Source organism: Osmerus mordax, chromosome 3 (genome assembly GCF_038355195.1).
Source record: "Osmerus mordax isolate fOsmMor3 chromosome 3, fOsmMor3.pri, whole genome shotgun sequence".
NCBI classification, from domain to species: domain Eukaryota; kingdom Metazoa; phylum Chordata; class Actinopteri; order Osmeriformes; family Osmeridae; genus Osmerus; species Osmerus mordax.
In genome coordinates this window covers 12063115-12080632 of record NC_090052.1, presented here as the reverse complement: position 1 = coordinate 12080632, position 17518 = coordinate 12063115, and the positions used below count along the sequence as shown (strand labels likewise).

The following is a 17518-nucleotide window of genomic DNA, read 5'->3' as shown; positions in this document are numbered from 1 at the left end:
ATCGCTGCTTGCAGCTATATTTATTATTATATTTCTCCGCTAAATGGCCCAATAGCTCAAAAAGTCCTTGACCCGATTTTTTTCAATTTTGGCCCAATGATACACCAGGTCACTCAATACTCCCAGACCGCTAATGGCCCATATACACCCATTGGTGGCGCAATAAGCCACGCCCAAAGTCTACGTGATTTCCCCAGTGCCCCATTATTCCAAAATGCCTGAAAATTTGTATACATTCCTTATTTCTCATGGGGAACAAAAAAGCCTCAAGAACCCATAAGGTCCGCCATGATAGATTTTGCTGTACTGTCCAAATTTGGTACAACCTTCAACACCCTTCTCCTCATGAACCATAGATCCAATCGACTTGAAATTGTTACAGATTTGTAGAATACATGTCTTTCTATAGGGTGAAATTGAATAAGGAATGCAATACAAAATGGCTGAAAGAAGTGTATTTATGTAAATGCCCACATTGCCACAATACCTTTGTGTTAATAAATCAAATATAATTTTGACTGATGGTTTTTCAAACCTTTGTGCCTCCAAGATGACATCATTCTGAAGTACCATACGCAATTTCACCTTGATATGTCAATATATGATTGAATTAAATTGATTTGCTCCACAGCGCACGCACACTCATCCTGCCCCTTGACACACGAGCGAGCATGGCGATACACACACACATGTTTTCTGATAATTGTGTGCTGACCAAGCCCCCACCCTCGGTTTTTAGCTCCTGTTTCATTTTGCTTCCAATCGCAGCTCGCCATTCGGAATATAAATTATTTTTCGGCGGCCATTGTTGTTTTCAACTCGAGTCGCCTGATAGCCGTGTTGGAGGCAGCCACGTTCGGTAAGTCCTATTCATACACATTTTAAGATAGAATCAATGATTGGGTTTGTGAAAGTACACTACTCTTGAATTATGGTGAAGGTTTGAGCACTTTTAGACCTTTAGATCGTGAGTTTGAAGTGACGGAAAACCGAACTCGAAAAGTAGCTAGCTTTTCCCATTAGTGTTTATAATTTGTGAATCATTTTGTATCTCGGCGAATTCTTCACCAAAAAGGTTGAGAAGGGCAGCCTTTTGGAGAAAAAGCGATTCCCCACAGACCTGTAGGCTCAGAATTTTGATTTGGGTCGTGAAAGTCTTTGTAATTGGAGTGAGTTCAGACGCCAGGGAGACCGCATAGGCTTAGGCGGCAGCCATGTTTTGGTTTTTCACCATTTTATTTACAGTTCTGTAAATTCTACCCCCGAAAAGTGCAGGGCAGCCTCAAGAGATGTGGGAATTGTACTTTTAGGCAGATGGTCCTATTATTTTTGTGATTTGTGGAAAACTTGCAATTTGAGTGAGAGTGCATTGTTTTGACGTTAGCCTTAGAGTTAGACTTGGTTCGCTCACTGGCAGTGACTGTATTTCACTCAATTCTACTCCAAAAACGTCAGGAAGACTGCTTTTTGAAGACAAGAGCATGCTGAAGCCAAAGCAATCCTGTTTCCTTCGTCATTTGCCTGAGAAAGCGACCTACGTTAGCCAGGCTAGTTTCACTCGGTCAACCTATTTAAAGGTCTCTGGCAGTCAGAATCACTGATTACAGGCAAAGGTCGAGCTGGTCTTTGGTCAGATGTGTATATTGACCAGTTTAGAGCTAAATACTCTTGCCAGAGCTTGGAATCGAACCCGTGTTTTGAGTGACTTTGCATGGGTCTCCATCAGGTCAACACATTTGGATTCAAGTTCAAGTACTGCCACTGCATTTCACAGTTGAAACTGAAGTCTGTATCAAGTGTTGATGGGAAAAGCTTCATTTTTCACAACTGACATGGACCCTTTCTTCACTTTGACAGGTCTGGAGGGTCATGCAGAGGCCTGCTCAACAGAGTGCAACAGAGGATGCTGAGAGCAACACAGACTCCTTGCTGGTGTCACGCCTCCGTACTCTGCGCAGCCTGCAAGGAGGCTGCACTCTGCTTCCCCTGAGTTTTGAGATTATTGATTTCACCTGTTGCTTGTTTGACCCATTTTAGTTTCCTATTTAAACCCCAGTGTTTAGTAGCTTCTTTGCGAAGTTTTACTCGTTTCTTGCATAGTCAGTCTGAGCCTTGTTATTCTGTTTTGTCCGTTTCTCCGAACGACCACTTGCCTGTCTTTGACCACAAATTAGAAATACCTATATTGCCCCGTTTGCCTGTGTACTGACTTTTGCCTGTTCCTGGACTACCCCGTTAAAATAAAAGCCTCTGCCCTTGGATCCGAGTCTGTTCTGGTTACAGAAGACTTCGCCATCTCATGGATCCAGCGGAGGATGAGGCCCTGCGCTCAGCTTTATCAGCCCAGGGAGGTTTGTTGGGGGAACACGATACCCAATTGCATCATGTCAAATACCTCCTGGAGGAGCTCCTTACCCGCATCCCTCCACCAGCCATTCCGGAGACACCACAGCCTGCTCCTGTAGACCCCTCTCCGCCACCCGCAGCTGCGGCACATGCCCGGATAGCCTCACCGGAAAAGTACGACGGGTCTCCCGACCAATGCAAGGGTTTCCTACTTCAGTGCTCACTGCCGTTTGCGCACCAGTCGTCAGCCTACCCCTCGGACGCAGCCAAGATGGCTTTCATCATTTCTCACCTTACAGGCTCTGCGTTAAAGTGGGCTACAGCAGTCTGGAAACAACAAGGAGCTTCTACTGTCTCATTGGAATGCTTTCTGGACCACTTCCGCTAAGTATTCAATCACCCTGCTCAGGGTAAGGATGATGGGGAACAACTCCTCACCCTCCACCAGGGGGATCAATCAGTGGCCCAGTATGCAATGGCCTTCCGCATTCTAGCCGAGGGCAGCAGGTGGAATGAAAGCGCTTTAAGAACCACCTACTGCCGTGGCCTTAACACCACTTTACAGTCAGAATTAGCCTGCCGGGACGAGAACCTGGCGCTGGAACAACTAATCCAACTATCCATCCGGCTTGACAACATCATCCGAGCCCGGCGAAGCAGCGCACGCTCCACCACGCGTCAACAAACACCGACTAGTCAGGGCCCGGCCAAACCCATGGAATTGGGGCCGACACCTGTGCCTCTACTGTGGAGACGCAGCGCATCTTCTGGCAGCCTGCTGACACGACGACCTGCTAGTGCCGTTCCTGCCAGAGACGCGGTGAGTGAACCCTGTCCTGAAATGTTCTCAGCGCAGCTTCGTGTCCTGGCCGACGTCTCCTGGAGAGACGCAAACCTTCCCATCACTCCATGCACCCCTGCTTTCCGTATCAACGCAATAAACGGACAACCCATTGGCACCGGTGAAATCACCCACAGAACCCTTCCGGTCCGATTGAGAGTTGGCGCACTCCACCATGAGGAATTGTCGTTTCTGGTCCTGCAGTCACCCGGGTTGGACCTGGTTCTGGGCTACCCCTGGCTACAACATCACAACCCTTCCATTTCCTGGGATATAAAATGAATCACTGCTTGGGGAACTGACTGTTTTAATCGGTGCCTGTCTTGGCCATGTCGCGCTACCCAGGTAGAAAGTCCCATCACACAGGAGGTGGTCAGTGTTCCACCAGACTATCAAGACCTAGCGGAGGTTTTCAACAAGGGCCGAACCACAGTCCTTCCGCCACACAGACCAGGGGATTGCGCCATCGACCTACTGTCCAGCACCACTCCCCCGAGGGGACGTGTTTACCCATTGTCCATCCCGGAATCAGAATCCATGAAGTGCTATATCCAGGAAGCCCTGAATCAGGGGTTCATCCGTCCATCCACGTCCCCTGCAGCGGCTAGTTTATTTTTCATGGAAAAGAAGGATGGGGGTGTACGGCCGTGCATTGATTACCGGGACCTGAACCAGGTTACCGTGAAGAACAGGTACCCCCTTCCTTTGGTTCCAGCTGCCCTAGAGCTGCTTCGTGGCGCCAGGTGGTTCACCAAACTAGACCTCAGGAGCGCCTACAACCTCATTCGGATCCGAAAGGGGATGAGTGGAAAACTGCGTTCCAGACCAGCAGCGGGCATTACGAATACGTGGTCATGCCATACGGCTTGGCAAACGCTCCTTCTGTCTTCCAGGCATTCGTCAATGAGGTCCTCAGGGAGTTCCTGAACAAGTTTGTCATCGTCTACATTGATGACATCCTAATCTATTCGCCATCCCTACAAGAGCATGTCTCTCAGGTCCGTACCGTGTTGTCACAACTTCTGTTTGTCAAGGCAGAAAAGTGTGAATTCAACCAAACACAAATCGCCTTTCTCGGGTATGTCATCAATGAGAACGGCATTGCCATGGACCAGACCATGGTCACAGCCGTCAGAGACTGGTCACCTCCTGACAATGTTAAAGCACTACAACGGTTCCTAGGCTTTGCTAATTTCTACAGACGGTTTATCCGCAATTACAGTTCTGTAGCCGCACCTCTCACAACCTTGCTCAAGGGAGCTCCACGCAAACTCGACTGGACAGCCAAAGCGAACGAAGCCTTCCACCGCCTCAAGACCTTGTTCACCAGTGCTCCCATACTGTCGCTTCCTGATCCCTCTCTCCCGTTTCTTGTTGAAGTGGACGCATCTGAGTCGGGAGTAGGGGCTGTCCTGTCACAACGCCATGGCGTTCCTGCTAAAATGCATCCATGCGCGTTCTTCTCCAGAAAGCTCTCTCTGGCAGAATGTAACTATGACGTCGGCAACCGCGAACTACTTGCCGTGAAACTGGCTTTTGAGGAATGGCGCCACTGGCTAGAAGGCAGCCAGCATCCAGACCATCGCAACCTAGAATATCTCTACTCTGCAAAGAGGCTGAACACCCGTCAGGCCAGATGGGCACTGTTCTTCACAAGATTCAACTTCACACTTACTTACCGACCCGGAAATAAAAACGCCAAAGCGGATGCCCTATCCAGACAGTTTGACGCCTACACATCTCCTGTCCGCAAGGAATACATTCTGCCGCGTTCCTGCCTGGTCGTACCAGTCAAGTGGGATATCAAGGACACCATACGTCGGGCTCAATCGTCGGATCCCCCTCCGGCCTCCTGTCCACCATCCAGGACATATGTCCCAGCATCTATCCGGCCTACTCGGTCCGGGCCCTGCTCCGTTCCCGCCGCAGGCAGGGCGGCCTGCAATATCTGGTGGACTGGGAGGGCTATGGCCTGGAGGAGCAGTCCTGGGTTCCGGCCTCGGATGTTCTGGACCCCTCCCTTATTGCAGACTTCAATTGTGCCCATCCTGCCGACCCTGCGCCTCGGGTGCGTGGTCGTTGTTGGGGTCCTGCCTGCAAGGAGGCTGCGCCCTGCTTCCCCTGAGTTTTGAGATTATTGATCCCCAGTGTTTACATTTACATTTAGTCATTTAGCAGACGCTCTTATCCAGAGCGACTTACAGTAAGTACAGGGACATCTCCCCGAGGCAAGTAGGGTGAAGTGCCTTGCCCAAGGACACAACATCAGTTGGCATGACCGGGAATCGAACTGGCAACCTTCGGATTACTAGCCCGATTCCCTCACCACTCAGCCACCTGACTCCCCTACAGTAGCTTCTTTGCGAAGTCTTACTCGTTTCTGACATAGTCAGTCTGAGCCTTGTTATTCTGTTATGTCCGTTTCTCCGATCGACCACTTGCCTGTCTTTGACCACGAATTAGAATGACCTATATTGCCCCGTTTGCCTGTGTACCGACTTTTGCCTGTTCCTGGACTACCCCGTTAAAATAAAAGCCTCTGACCTTAGATCCGAGTCTGTTCTGGTTACAGCTGGACTACCCCTCTCTAGCTGGACAGCTTCTCTTTAGGCCTGACCCCAGGACAGCTTCATCCAGCTGGCCTGCCCTGCCTGCCAGCCCTCCAGAGGCAGACAGTCACCCGCAACACAGACCCCTTACTGGACTTCCCCCTCTCTAGCTGGACAGCTTCTCTTCAGCCCTGACCCCAAGACCGCTTCATCCAGCTGGTCTGCCCTGCCTGCCTGCCCTGCCTGCATGCGCTCCAGAGACAGTCACCCCACAGACTACTGTGTCTACTGGCTCTGCAGATTGCTTTTTTGAGGACATTGATGACATAGTTTGCACCCCGTATTAGTGACGACTACTCCATTCATTGGTTGTTTTGTTTATCCACCTTCTCCTGACGTATTTCTTCCGCTTCAGGGGATTGGCGGAAACCTTCAAAGTAGATATTTTGGCTATTATTCTGGTGACTGAAGTATTTGTATAACTCAAATTATACCACCCATATAGTTTGCACGATACTGAGATGAAAGCATGAACTGTTGTATTTCACGAGGTGATGTTTTGCCAAACTAGCTAGCTCGTAGTGTAGTATAGAGTCAATCAACAAGTTAGGTGTTGCTAATTTACTAGGCTATGTTACGTTGTTTGTGTGGTCGGATTATAACGAATACAAAATAATTTGGATACATCCAGTCAGTCTAATTTGATTGCTATGCATCGTTTTGTTTTCTCTAGCTGGCTTCCATCTCGTAAACCTTCTGAGTTGGCAACGCAGCCCGTGTTCACAAAATACTGGATGGAAGCCAGCAAAACGAAAACAAAACGGTGCATTACAATCCTAGTAACACGTTAGACTGACTAGATGCAATTGCATTATTTTGTTATAATCCTACTACACAAACTACGTAACATAGCCAAGTAAATTAGCAACAACTGTTGATTGTCAACCAAATTGAGCTATAGGCGAGACTGGAACATGACTCCCAGACACCTCGACGAAAGGCGATCAAGCAAGCTCATGCTGCTTGGATACCTTCAAACCTTTTTGGGTGGCTTCAATTTATCTGGGAAACTTTTCTGGTGAGTAGATTATTTATACCCACAAAATATACACATACCTGTGGCATGATATTGAGACGAAAGCATGACCTGTGGTTGTTTTCCACTATCTGATGTTTTTGCTAGCTAGCTCGTAGTAAAGGGTATTATTCAGGTAACTAGCGATTACTAACTTTCCATGTTTAGTCAAATTAAAGCAAACACAATAATTCAGACATCCATTCTATATTGATGGCTATGATTTGTGATCCCTTGCTACCATCTACTGTCATTAATTTCCGTGTTGATAGAACATTTATTCCTCATTTATTGTCAGGCCACAGTTCAAGCAAAAAGAGGCAAGTGTAATTTGTTTGGAAAATCTGGGCTGGGGCTAGTTGATGGACGACATGTAGAATAAACCAGACTTTATGCTTATTCAATCTAACAACCTATTGAAATGACAAGACGGCAATGTATGACTGTAATGTTTCATAGGGTAATGAAACGCACCACTTGTCATACCACTTGATTGCCTGCTGTTGACCGTTTTGTATATATTGAACATCTCCCTTTCTAATTTTACAGGTGAATGTTGGCCCGCACAGGCCCCGTTCCAAGAGACAGAAAATGACAGCACTGCTGTACAAACTGTCCATGTATAGTACATGGCCTTCTCTCAGGTGTCGGGCAAGTACAGTCAGCACAAAGTGACCATTCCTTGCTGAACATCAACATCAATTCCTTGATGTACCAGCAGCATGTTTATTTTTTGCAAAGGCTGACAGCCTATCTCCCATCCCACATCCTCACCACATTGCATAGAGGGACTTTAGAGAGCATCTCGAGGAGCTGCATCACGGCCTGCAGAGGACAGCTGAGAAGATAGTCAGGATCTCTCTTCCCTCACAAACATCTATACCAAACGCTGCATCTCCAAAGCCACACGCATTGTGGACAAACCCATGCACCCCCAGGCTCCTGTACATCATCACTCCACTATTTTCTTTTTGCATATGGCTGCTACCTCAATAACTGATGTCCACATATGATTTTAGTAGGTTATGTTTACATTCACAGTTTCCCTTGCACTAGCCTACTTGTTTACATTCAGAGTATCCCCACTTATTGGTGTCTTGAGGCATTTGTCACAAATTGGATCTTGTCTTGTTCATTTCATTGTGTACTGTAAGTATATGATGACAAATGCCAGTTGACTTGTCATGACAACAGACCCAGAAATCCCAAGCCCTTCATGATCCTGGATGTCCATAGTGGATCCTGTGTAATGGGTCATGTCCTAAATATTGCCAGTACATCACACAACTCAAACATGCTGTACCTTTTTGCCGATATGTTGACTGAAGCCTTGCCTACCCCTACACAGCATCAAGGTTTTAAATATTTTTTATAGCTGTGTGCTGAATGTTTGTGGTAATGATATTCCTTGATATGTAACGTGACGATGACGAGATTGTACCCTTTCCTGGTTATGTACCTGAAATGAGTAAAGGGATACTGTGGTAAAAAAAATTAAGAAACGTGTTCGTGTGTTTTTTTTAACTTATTAAAATATTTATTAAAATAACTTAATACTGTCATTACTGTTCCGATTTTCAAATATTCACACAAGTGAATCCACAGTGAATGGATATGATATATTATCGTAGTGTAGCTGTCGACAAGCTAACTTAGCTAATACCGATAATGTAGGCTGCAATGTTTTTTTTGTTTTGATCAGTACTCAATGCATTGTGGGTGTCAAAGGGTCAACGAGATAACCTACTCTTCTCACGAGAAAATACTGGGGTGTACGGGGTCAAGTGGTACATCATCAAGGGTCATATCTGTTGCCGGAACACCAAAAAATCAAAGATGGCCTCTAGTAGCTCAAAACGAGACGAAAGACAGACGCTTGTCGGATGTTTTGGATGCATATTTGTGAATGTATATCTATTATTTCGATCTCTGGGGCCTGTTGCACAAAAGTAGAATTAAGACATCCGGGATAAATGACTCAGCTGAGCTCAATGAAGCCAAAACATGTGCGTCCAGGCTTAATTGGTTGCACAAAGACCAAGCCAGGATGAGCAGACACGGATTCATTAAGCCAGGTGAAACCAATCCTGGATAGGTGCGCGCTCACGGCTCACTCAAATAGACCCCGCCACAGATCACAGATTAACTGATTTACCATGGCAACTAGAGCCGCGTACTTTTCCCCGTCGGAAGCACAAATCCTCATGGAGGCATACGAGGAGGTAAAAGATATAATTAAGAAGAAAGGCAACACCGCCACAGTGATAAAGCAAAGAGAAAAAGCGTGGCAAAGTATTGCAGACCGCCTGAATGCGTAAGTAGTGCACAATTACATACTCACCGCTCCGCTGAAACATCACAATTACAATTCAAATATTTAATTCACATCTCCAAAAATGCAGTTGTACTGTAATTATGAAACGGTTAAATTTTTTATTGAAATGCACTGCAGATATGAGTGAAATTGTGTAAAGTAACTCCATCACACTGTATAAAGCTATGATAAATTTTGATATTTTTACTGAAAACAAGACAAAAATACCAAGTAATTTTTTGCAGTGTGACTCCATTAAATATGTGTGTGTGTGTGTAGATTAAACATGAACGGGCCAAAACGGACATGGCAGCAGGTCAAAATCAAATACAAGAACATTCTGCAGAATGGTATGGTCCCTGACTAATATTTAACAAAGCACAAGCATATATTGTACCCAGAAGGTGCCTGCTCACACATTGTCTGTACTGTTTTAGCAGTGAAAAAGAATACCCACAGACAAGGCACGGGTGGTGGGTCACCAAAGGCTGACCTTACCCCAGCAGAGGACATGGCCTTGGAGCTAAATAAAGGCAGGCCCGTCTTAGAGGGGATCCCTGGGGGGAAAGAGACGAGCATAGGTTCCTCCCAAGATGCCACCCGCTTCATTCAAGGTATGTCCTTCCATCTCTACATGGGATACAACCACATTCATATTGAATCAATTTGGACTGTCTGACTTTGGTTTACCTATTGCCTTGCAGTGTCTGGCAGCACTGTGTTCCTGTTAGAGCCACCAGCACAAGCACCAGACGATGCTGATCCAGTGAGTACTCCATCAAAGGCATACTGTAGGCCTGGCATGTCTTGTCTACTAGCTTCAATATGAATCCGATTAAATGTGATAGGGTGAAGGCCCCAGTGCAGCAGCAACAGCACATGATGGAGACGATGATGAGGAGGAGACCATCTCTCTGGATTCCAGAAGGCATGAGGTATCATGTTAAGACTGTGAAAGTACTATTTACTCTACAATGGTGAGGAGTCCTCATCAAAATCAAAAAATCTAATTTCTTTTACAGGACCCAGATGCTATACAGTGGGAAAACCAGCCTGGCAACATAGTGCGTATTAATAAAAGGACACCACATCCTGCCAAATTCCAGCTGCGCTAATTGTATTGTGTTCACAGAGCTCACAAGCTATCAGAAAGTTGTATGGCAACCACCTCCGGCGCCAAATAGAACTGGCAGACATAGACATTCAGTACAAGAAGAAAAAGATGGAAAATCTTGCACTGGAGTCCGAAATAAAAAAGAGGACAATTAGGAAACTGGACCTTGAAATAAAAAAACTTGAGAGGGAGGTGAGATATGCCTTCAATGTACACTGTATGCTAACTGTAACACAAATGTATTAATCATTATTTTTCTTTCCTCCCCCAGCTCCAAGAAGATGACACAGCTGAAAATAAAAATTAGGTATATTCTCGTAAAGTCAAGTGAGCCATGACATATGAGCTCTTATTGTGAGCACACAGGACGGTGGCATCTTTCTAAGGTTTTTTTTATTTTCCCAGCAATCAGTACAACCAAGTCATCGTTATAAGGCATCGCCCTCTTTTGCCCACCCCCCCAGCACCAGGTGTGGCCACTAGCCTATATGAAGGCCCAAAATTGTGTGTTCCTTTCTGCTCTGACAATGGCATGCCCATTCGTGCGAGATGTGGTGGATGAAGAAGCACTTGTGCTGAGGAGAGCCTTCAGGCGAGAAAGGGTCTTCAGGGACCGGTTGGACCCACTGGCCTTCCCTGATGACCATCTATATGAAAGATACAGGTTTTCTGCAGATGGCATCAGGTATCTATGCAGACTACTGGGTCCCAGGATTAAGCACCGCACTGCACGGAGCCATGCACTGAGTGTGGAGCAAATGGTTTGTGTGGCCTTGCGCTTTTTTGCTAGTGGAGCCTTCCTGTACTCAGTGGGGGATGCAGAACAGCTGAACAAGGCCACAATTTGCCGCACAATAAGGAGTGTGTGTCTGGCTATCAAAGCATTAGCAGATGTCTTCATCTCCTTCCCTGGCCACAGAAGACTCTGTGACATCAAAGAGGAGTTCTATAGGATTGCAGGTAAGAGGATCTACAAATTACAGGACAACTGTTAACACATAGTAGGATACTCATTACTTTGTGTGACAGGTTTCCCCAATGTCATTGGTGCAGTGGACTGCACACACATAAGGATAAAAGCCCCCTCAGGTGCCCATGAGGCCGATTTTGTGAATAGGAAATCCTTTCACAGCATTAATGTTCAGGTGAACATAACTTTTTGATATTGTCCATTGACGAACACTCTGCATTGCCAGTGATGTGCATTGATTGGTGTAATATTCCTCATCTTATGATTTCAGATGGTCTGCAATGCTGACTGTGTGATCAGCAATGTTGTGGCAAAATGGCCTGGCTCAGTCCATGACTCCAGAATCTTTCGGGCCTCTGAAATCTATCAGTGCCTATCACAAGGTAAGCCACACAACCCCTATTTATAACCATCATGGCTGTGTCAAGAATATCACTGTGTTTATGAGGTAGTAATGATGAGATTTTGTGTTGACAGGTGAATTCTCTGGTGTGTTGCTGGGAGACAGGGGGTATGGCTGCCAGCCTTTTCTCCTGACACCTTTCACAGACCCCCAGGAAGCACAGCAGGCCTACAACCATGCCCATGCCAGGACCAGGGCCAGAGTTGAAATGACCTTTGGCCTCCTGAAGGCACGCTTTCACTGCCTTCACAAATTAAGGGTCAGCCCTGTTAGGGCATGTGATATTACTGTGGCTTGTGCTGTCCTCCACAATGTGGCCTGCCTGAGGAAGGAGAGGGCCCCCAGAGTGCCACCAGCCATGGACTGGGACAATCCGGCAATCTTCCCTGATGACGACAGTGGTCGGCTGCTGAGGGACCAATATGTGTTGAATTATTTTAGTTAGTATGTGTGCTTTCAATTTTGGTTAAATATGTCCTGCGGTGGCAGAGGAATTTGGGTTTTTTTGGGTTCGTTTTTTTACGAATTTGGCCTCTTATGATGTTTGTGCGGTATACTGTGTGTAATACAAGGCTGCAGGGAGGCTACTGCATCCATTCATTTGTCTGTTCAGTTGATGTGTATGGATTTGTCCTGCATTTATTTTAGTGTGCAGACATGCAGGGTGTGTTATATACAGACCTTTGAATGTGTGTGTATCATTTTGTATAATATGCTTGGATTCTGTGCTTTCCATCTTGTAGAGTCACTGTGACTTCAGTTTCGAAAGGAGCTGATGGTTTACCTGCTTTGTTTTGTCCTTATTCAATAAAGGAACATAATGTTACACATTGTGTTTTTATATTCATATGGAATGTGTATTTGTTTATATGACAGAGTACTAGGGCCACACTGAAGAAAAAGGATAAAGTCATAAATTTATGAGGCTGGTTCTTTCTGCAGAAAAGCTACATATTGTTTTTACAGTTTTGATACTTATGACAATGTGATACTTAATATTCTGGCACATCAGCATGTCTTTGTTTATGAAACCATACTGAAGTACAATTTCACGAAATGCCCCACATCTGTCATTTTAACAACTGTCCTCCTTTAAAACAACTGGTTACAATATTATGACTTGTGTTTTTTTCCCCTCTGTGGCCCTAATATTCTATCATTTTATATATAGCCTTATAGTCTATGGGAAACTGTAAATTATCTAATGATAGCAACATCATCTAAAAATCATTTTTTATCCAAAATCATTGAAATTAATGATCACAAACGTTTAAATAATGACAGTGGGTCTAGTTATATGTGATAACAATGTATAGTGAGCAGTGAAATAACTATTGGTTTCCATTTGTGGTGACTGCTGACTGACATTAGGGATGAGATTAAATAGATCCTGGAATTTAGCCTGGTCTGGAGCAGGCTAGCTCCACAGAATAAATCTCCATGGTAATTTATACCATAACATATCCTCCTGCCCCCTATCCATCTTTAGGGCAACCGGATTACGGATCAATTGAGCCAGGATCACCAAGATATCCTGGCTTAATCCCTTATCCTAGTTTTGTGCAACAGGCCCCTGGTTGGTTATATAATAGTAAAATGTGTTGAAAGTGATAGCCAAGTCAAGAAAAACGGATAATATTATGGTTTACTAGGTGATGTGAGTAAAGCGTGAGTTATTTTTGGTTAGCTGTTAGCTAACATTAGCTAAACTAAATTGTCTCAACGTTTTCATATAGATAATAAAGGTAGACTTTCTCCAAATATACAGTGTATGTATATTATTTCGATCTCTGGTTGGTTATACAATAGTAAAATGTGTTGAAAGTGATATCCAAGTCAAGGAAAACGGATAATATCATGGTTTACTAGGTGCAGTGCTTGAAGCGTGAGTTATTTTTTTGGTTAGCTGTTAGCTCACGTTAGCTAAACTAAATTGTCTGAACGTTTTCATATGGATAAGGTTAACTTGTTAAGGTAAGGTAAACACATGTTCATAATATACATGTAGGCTAATGTTGAACTGTCTATTGTGACGTTTTTGAACAAAATTGGACGTTCTAAAGGACGCGTTCCACACGCTTCAGGGACCAGCCAGTTCTCAACACACCGGTGTGTTCGTACGCGTCAAAGGGTTAAACTCATCCGATTATTGTCATTTTACCATACTGTTCATATTGAAAAGACATCAGTGTTTACTTGGAAAGATTACTGTATATTTCCATCGTAAGTTTGGTCTTTAATTTCATTTGGAAGTGAGAGTTGTGTAACAGACTAGGATCGGTGAGTCACATCGAACCCGATACAGCACGACAGTGGTGTAATAGACTACCTGAAAACAGTACGAGAGTCACGTAACAGACTAGGTAGACAACGCAAGGAATCAAATCAAATTTATTTGTATAGCCCTTTTTACACGCAAGCATGTCACAGAGGGCTTCACATATGCCCATAGAACTGCCCCTCAACCAACCTAAACCCTCAAGGAAGACAAGGAAAAACTCCCAAAAAACTCTGAACAGGAGAAAAATGGAAGAAACCTTGGGAGGAGCAATTCAGAGAGGGATCCCCTCCTCCAGAGACGGTTGGTGAGAGAGAGGAGCAGAACACAGGCTAAACATAGTCATACAGTGTCGGTGGGTTTTTAAAACACCAAAATCCATTGTTCAACTTTATAGATGTAGGACAGGACCGGGAGACTCGCGACCAGGTCCAGCGTTGGCTGACCGACGACCAGGCAGGTGCTGACAACTCAAACCCCCCACACCACAAGGGATGTGTGTGGGGGGGGACAGAGAGAGGAGAGCAGGGATTAGAGGATGCCAGGAGCAGATAACAGTTACAGTCATAATAGAATGAGATCCCCACCGGTCAAGTGTGGACTGGTGCAGCAATTTAACAGAGCAAAAAAGGGGAATTTGATGCAACCCCACACACCAAGACAGCGACAGCCCCCCCCATTTGGAAAATGAAATCTGTTCCAGGGGAAGAGAACTCTAAAATAAGTTATACTTATAGAATAAGGATGGAAGCAACCCGTCCCCCATTGCCTCCAACTAGTAACATACTTACCTTTAACAGTCGTAGAATTGACTAAACAATAACGTTTTTAACCTAATTTTAAATGTCGAAACAGTATCAGACTCCTTAATTGAGACGGGTAATTTGTTCCAGAGAAGAGGTGCTCTATATGAGAACGCCCTACCTCCAGCTGTTTTTTTCTTAACTTTGGGAACCACCAGATAGCCGGCATCTTGAGATCTAAGTGTCCTTGCGGGGCAATAGGGTGCAAGGAGACCGGAGAGGTACAGTGGTGCCAATCCATGCAGAGATTTGTATGTTAGTAGTAGAACTTTGAAGTCAGCTCTGGCTTGGATAGGGAGCCAGTGTAGAGAGATAAGAGTAGATGTTATGTGATCAAACTTTCTTGATCTGGTCAATAGTCTAGCAGCAGCATTTTGCACCCGCTGTAAATTTTTTAGGTGGGTAATTGGGAGGCCAGAGAACAACACATTGCAATAGTCCAATCGGGACCTAACAAATGCATGTATTAGTTTTTCGGCATCATCCTTTGAGAGAAATTTTCGTGAATACAAATATTTCACTTTATTGTTTTATTGTTAAACGTTTTCACAACATGACTGTGACTCACAAGGACCCTGAAATGGCACGAGAGTTGTCTAACAGACTAGGATTGGCGAGTCACATCAAACCCGATACAGCACGACAGTGGTGTAATAGACTAGGTGCGGTGAGTCTCAACAACTTGGAAACAGCACGAGAGTCACGTAACAGACCAGGTAGACAACGCAAGGAATACAAATATGTCACTTTATTTTTCTATTGTGAAACGTTTTCAAAACATCACTGTGACTCACAACGACTTGGATACAGCATGAGAGTGGTGTAACAGACTAGGATTGGCGAGTCACAATGAACCCGAAGTGGCACAAGAGAGAAATATTGTAATACAAACATATCAGGAATACAGACAAAAATCATCAAAGTCGCTGCTGCCAAGCTGACAGAAAATAGCAGACGCTGTAAATGCGTAAGCTACATGACTTATTGATATCTTGATGTGACCATAATTACACGTGTGCATTCCATAACGTTAAACTGTTGTTGCTGTATTATTTTAGTTGCAACCCTGGCAGTGGCAAAAGATCGTGGGAGCAAATAAAAAATAAATATAAAACCATAATTCAAAACGGTAAGTAGCAGTAGGCAATACTTGCACATATTTTAAGGCCAACAAGTACAAGGCTGAATTGCCTGAGTCAGTCCCTTTTGTTGGATATTGGTATAGCTACAAAGGGCCTATAGAACAATGAAATTGCTTGCAGCCAACAGGAAGAAAAATAAGGAAAAGAAAACTTCCCCCATGATGGAAGGAGTGGAAGGGGGCATTTCTTCAGACCCTGGTGGCAGCAGCTTGGAAACCCAAGCATATGTATGTTTCAAGTAATCTATGTGACCATGTTCATTCAACAATTATTTATGAATATTGTAGGAGTGAAATGTATTACTGTTCTCTGCAGTGACAGGAAATACAGTGGTGTTGCTGCCACCACCCACTGTTGTCCCACTGTGCCATACAGAGGTAACAGTGAAACTAATAGTCATACGCCAGTATGTATGCCATATGTAGTTGCTGAATATTGATCAAATATGCCGTTTACTTTCTCAAGTGGAGGTCCTAGATGATCAGGAAACTGTGTCTGCCTGCTTAGAGAGCATTTTGGGGGTACACTTTTGAGTTTTATTTACCACTTGCAACACAGATGGTGAGAGTGTGTGAACGTGTGGCTGTGATTGAAGTGTCTGTAACGACTTTCTAATGGTGGTGGTCTGAACATGAGACACAAGACCTTACAGTGCTCATTTCAAATATGACTCAATTGATTAAATTGCTATGGTGTTAAACTCAGCAGGAAGAGGAACGTCTTCCTCCCCTTGAGCCTAGGGCCTCCACTTCAAGGCCAAGACAAAGACACAAATTATAAGCAATGAACCTTGAAACACAGTAGTCAAATGGACACCTTCAACCTTCCAAGTGTGCCTTGCAAAGGGACAATGTTCTTTATTTGTTTCAGGTTCAAACCTGGAGCTCGATATAGAGTATAAGAGGCTCGATATAGAGTATAAGAGGCTTTTAATTAAAAGGGCTGGCTTTTCTGTGTTCCTAGGGAAGGGAGAACACATAAGGATGTATTTGTTAAACCTTTTTCTACGTTTTGGTCTTTTTATACCTTTTTGTGTTTTTTTGGTTGTGCATTTTGAGTCTTTTGTGGAGGTTTTCACCATTTCTTTCTTTCAATGTCCTATTTATTCTTTTTGAAAAATGCTTTAAAAGTGAATGAAACATCCAAATTCAATGAAAGTAGTGAAATGATCATTTATTTAACTTGTGAAGAGCATTGTATGGTACCATACACATTGTTGTGTATGGTACCATACAAGTGAATAGGGATAACATATCAACATGAAACCTCCCCAGTTGATAACTAATATTAGGTCAAATGTTGTTTTCATTACTAGTTTCCTGTAAATGTATGTTTAAATGAGCAAATGATGCATGAAGTTGTAAAATATTATATAATGTGCATACATTTCCAGAACGGAAATCAGAGCATTGCATGAAGACAGAATGAAAATCCTTGTTTCATTTTGTCAACATATTAGAGTCCAAAGTTCTTACAAAAGGCACTTTGGATATCTCTTTTTCATCACTCCATTAATCAGAATATGGTGGCAACAGCCATTGAAGAAAATCTTTTGGGTTGAACCAGAAGTTACCTCGCTAACGCCAAATCTTGATTCGTAGTACAGGCCCCTGCTCTAGAACTTTCAGCACAGTGAAATCCCCAGCCATAGCTCTGTGACTCTAGACAACGGCTGCTGTCCTG

At 44.3% G+C, this 17518-nt stretch overlaps 1 protein-coding gene across 3 annotated transcripts; it reads left to right on the top strand.

Moving 5' to 3' along the window:
- The first annotated feature begins 8750 nt into the window (after positions 1 to 8750).
- On the top strand, positions 8751 to 12461 carry LOC136940755 (putative nuclease HARBI1). 3 transcript variants are annotated; one of them, XM_067233044.1, is made up of 13 exons: positions 8751 to 9125; positions 9405 to 9475; positions 9563 to 9739; positions 9830 to 9891; positions 9974 to 10060; positions 10148 to 10189; positions 10258 to 10431; positions 10511 to 10533; positions 10880 to 10924; positions 11030 to 11199; positions 11269 to 11384; positions 11481 to 11592; positions 11687 to 12461. In XM_067233044.1, the coding sequence occupies exons 1-13, from the start codon at positions 8968 to 8970 to the stop codon at positions 12055 to 12057; spliced, it is 1608 nt and encodes a 535-aa protein (XP_067089145.1). In that variant the 5' UTR covers positions 8751 to 8967; the 3' UTR covers positions 12058 to 12461. The 3 variants fall into 3 exon arrangements, with proteins under 3 accessions (XP_067089145.1, XP_067089144.1, XP_067089143.1); XM_067233043.1 differs by having other exon boundaries at positions 10880 to 11199; positions 11293 to 11384; XM_067233042.1 differs by having other exon boundaries at positions 10880 to 11199.
- The last annotated feature ends 5057 nt before the right edge of the window (positions 12462 to 17518 follow it).

Excerpts from the sequence above, each read along its gene's own strand:
- LOC136940755 (XM_067233042.1), top strand. The coding sequence starts at position 8,968 with ATGGCAACTAGAGCCGCGTACTTTTCCCCGTCGGAAGCACAAATCCTC. Across the intron at positions 9,740-9,829 it reads TGCCACCCGCTTCATTCAAG|TGTCTGGCAGCACTGTGTTC; the intron begins GTATGTCCTTCC and ends ATTGCCTTGCAG. Across the intron at positions 10,534-10,879 it reads CAAGAAGATGACACAGCTGA|TGACCATCTATATGAAAGAT; the intron begins AAATAAAAATTA and ends GGCCTTCCCTGA.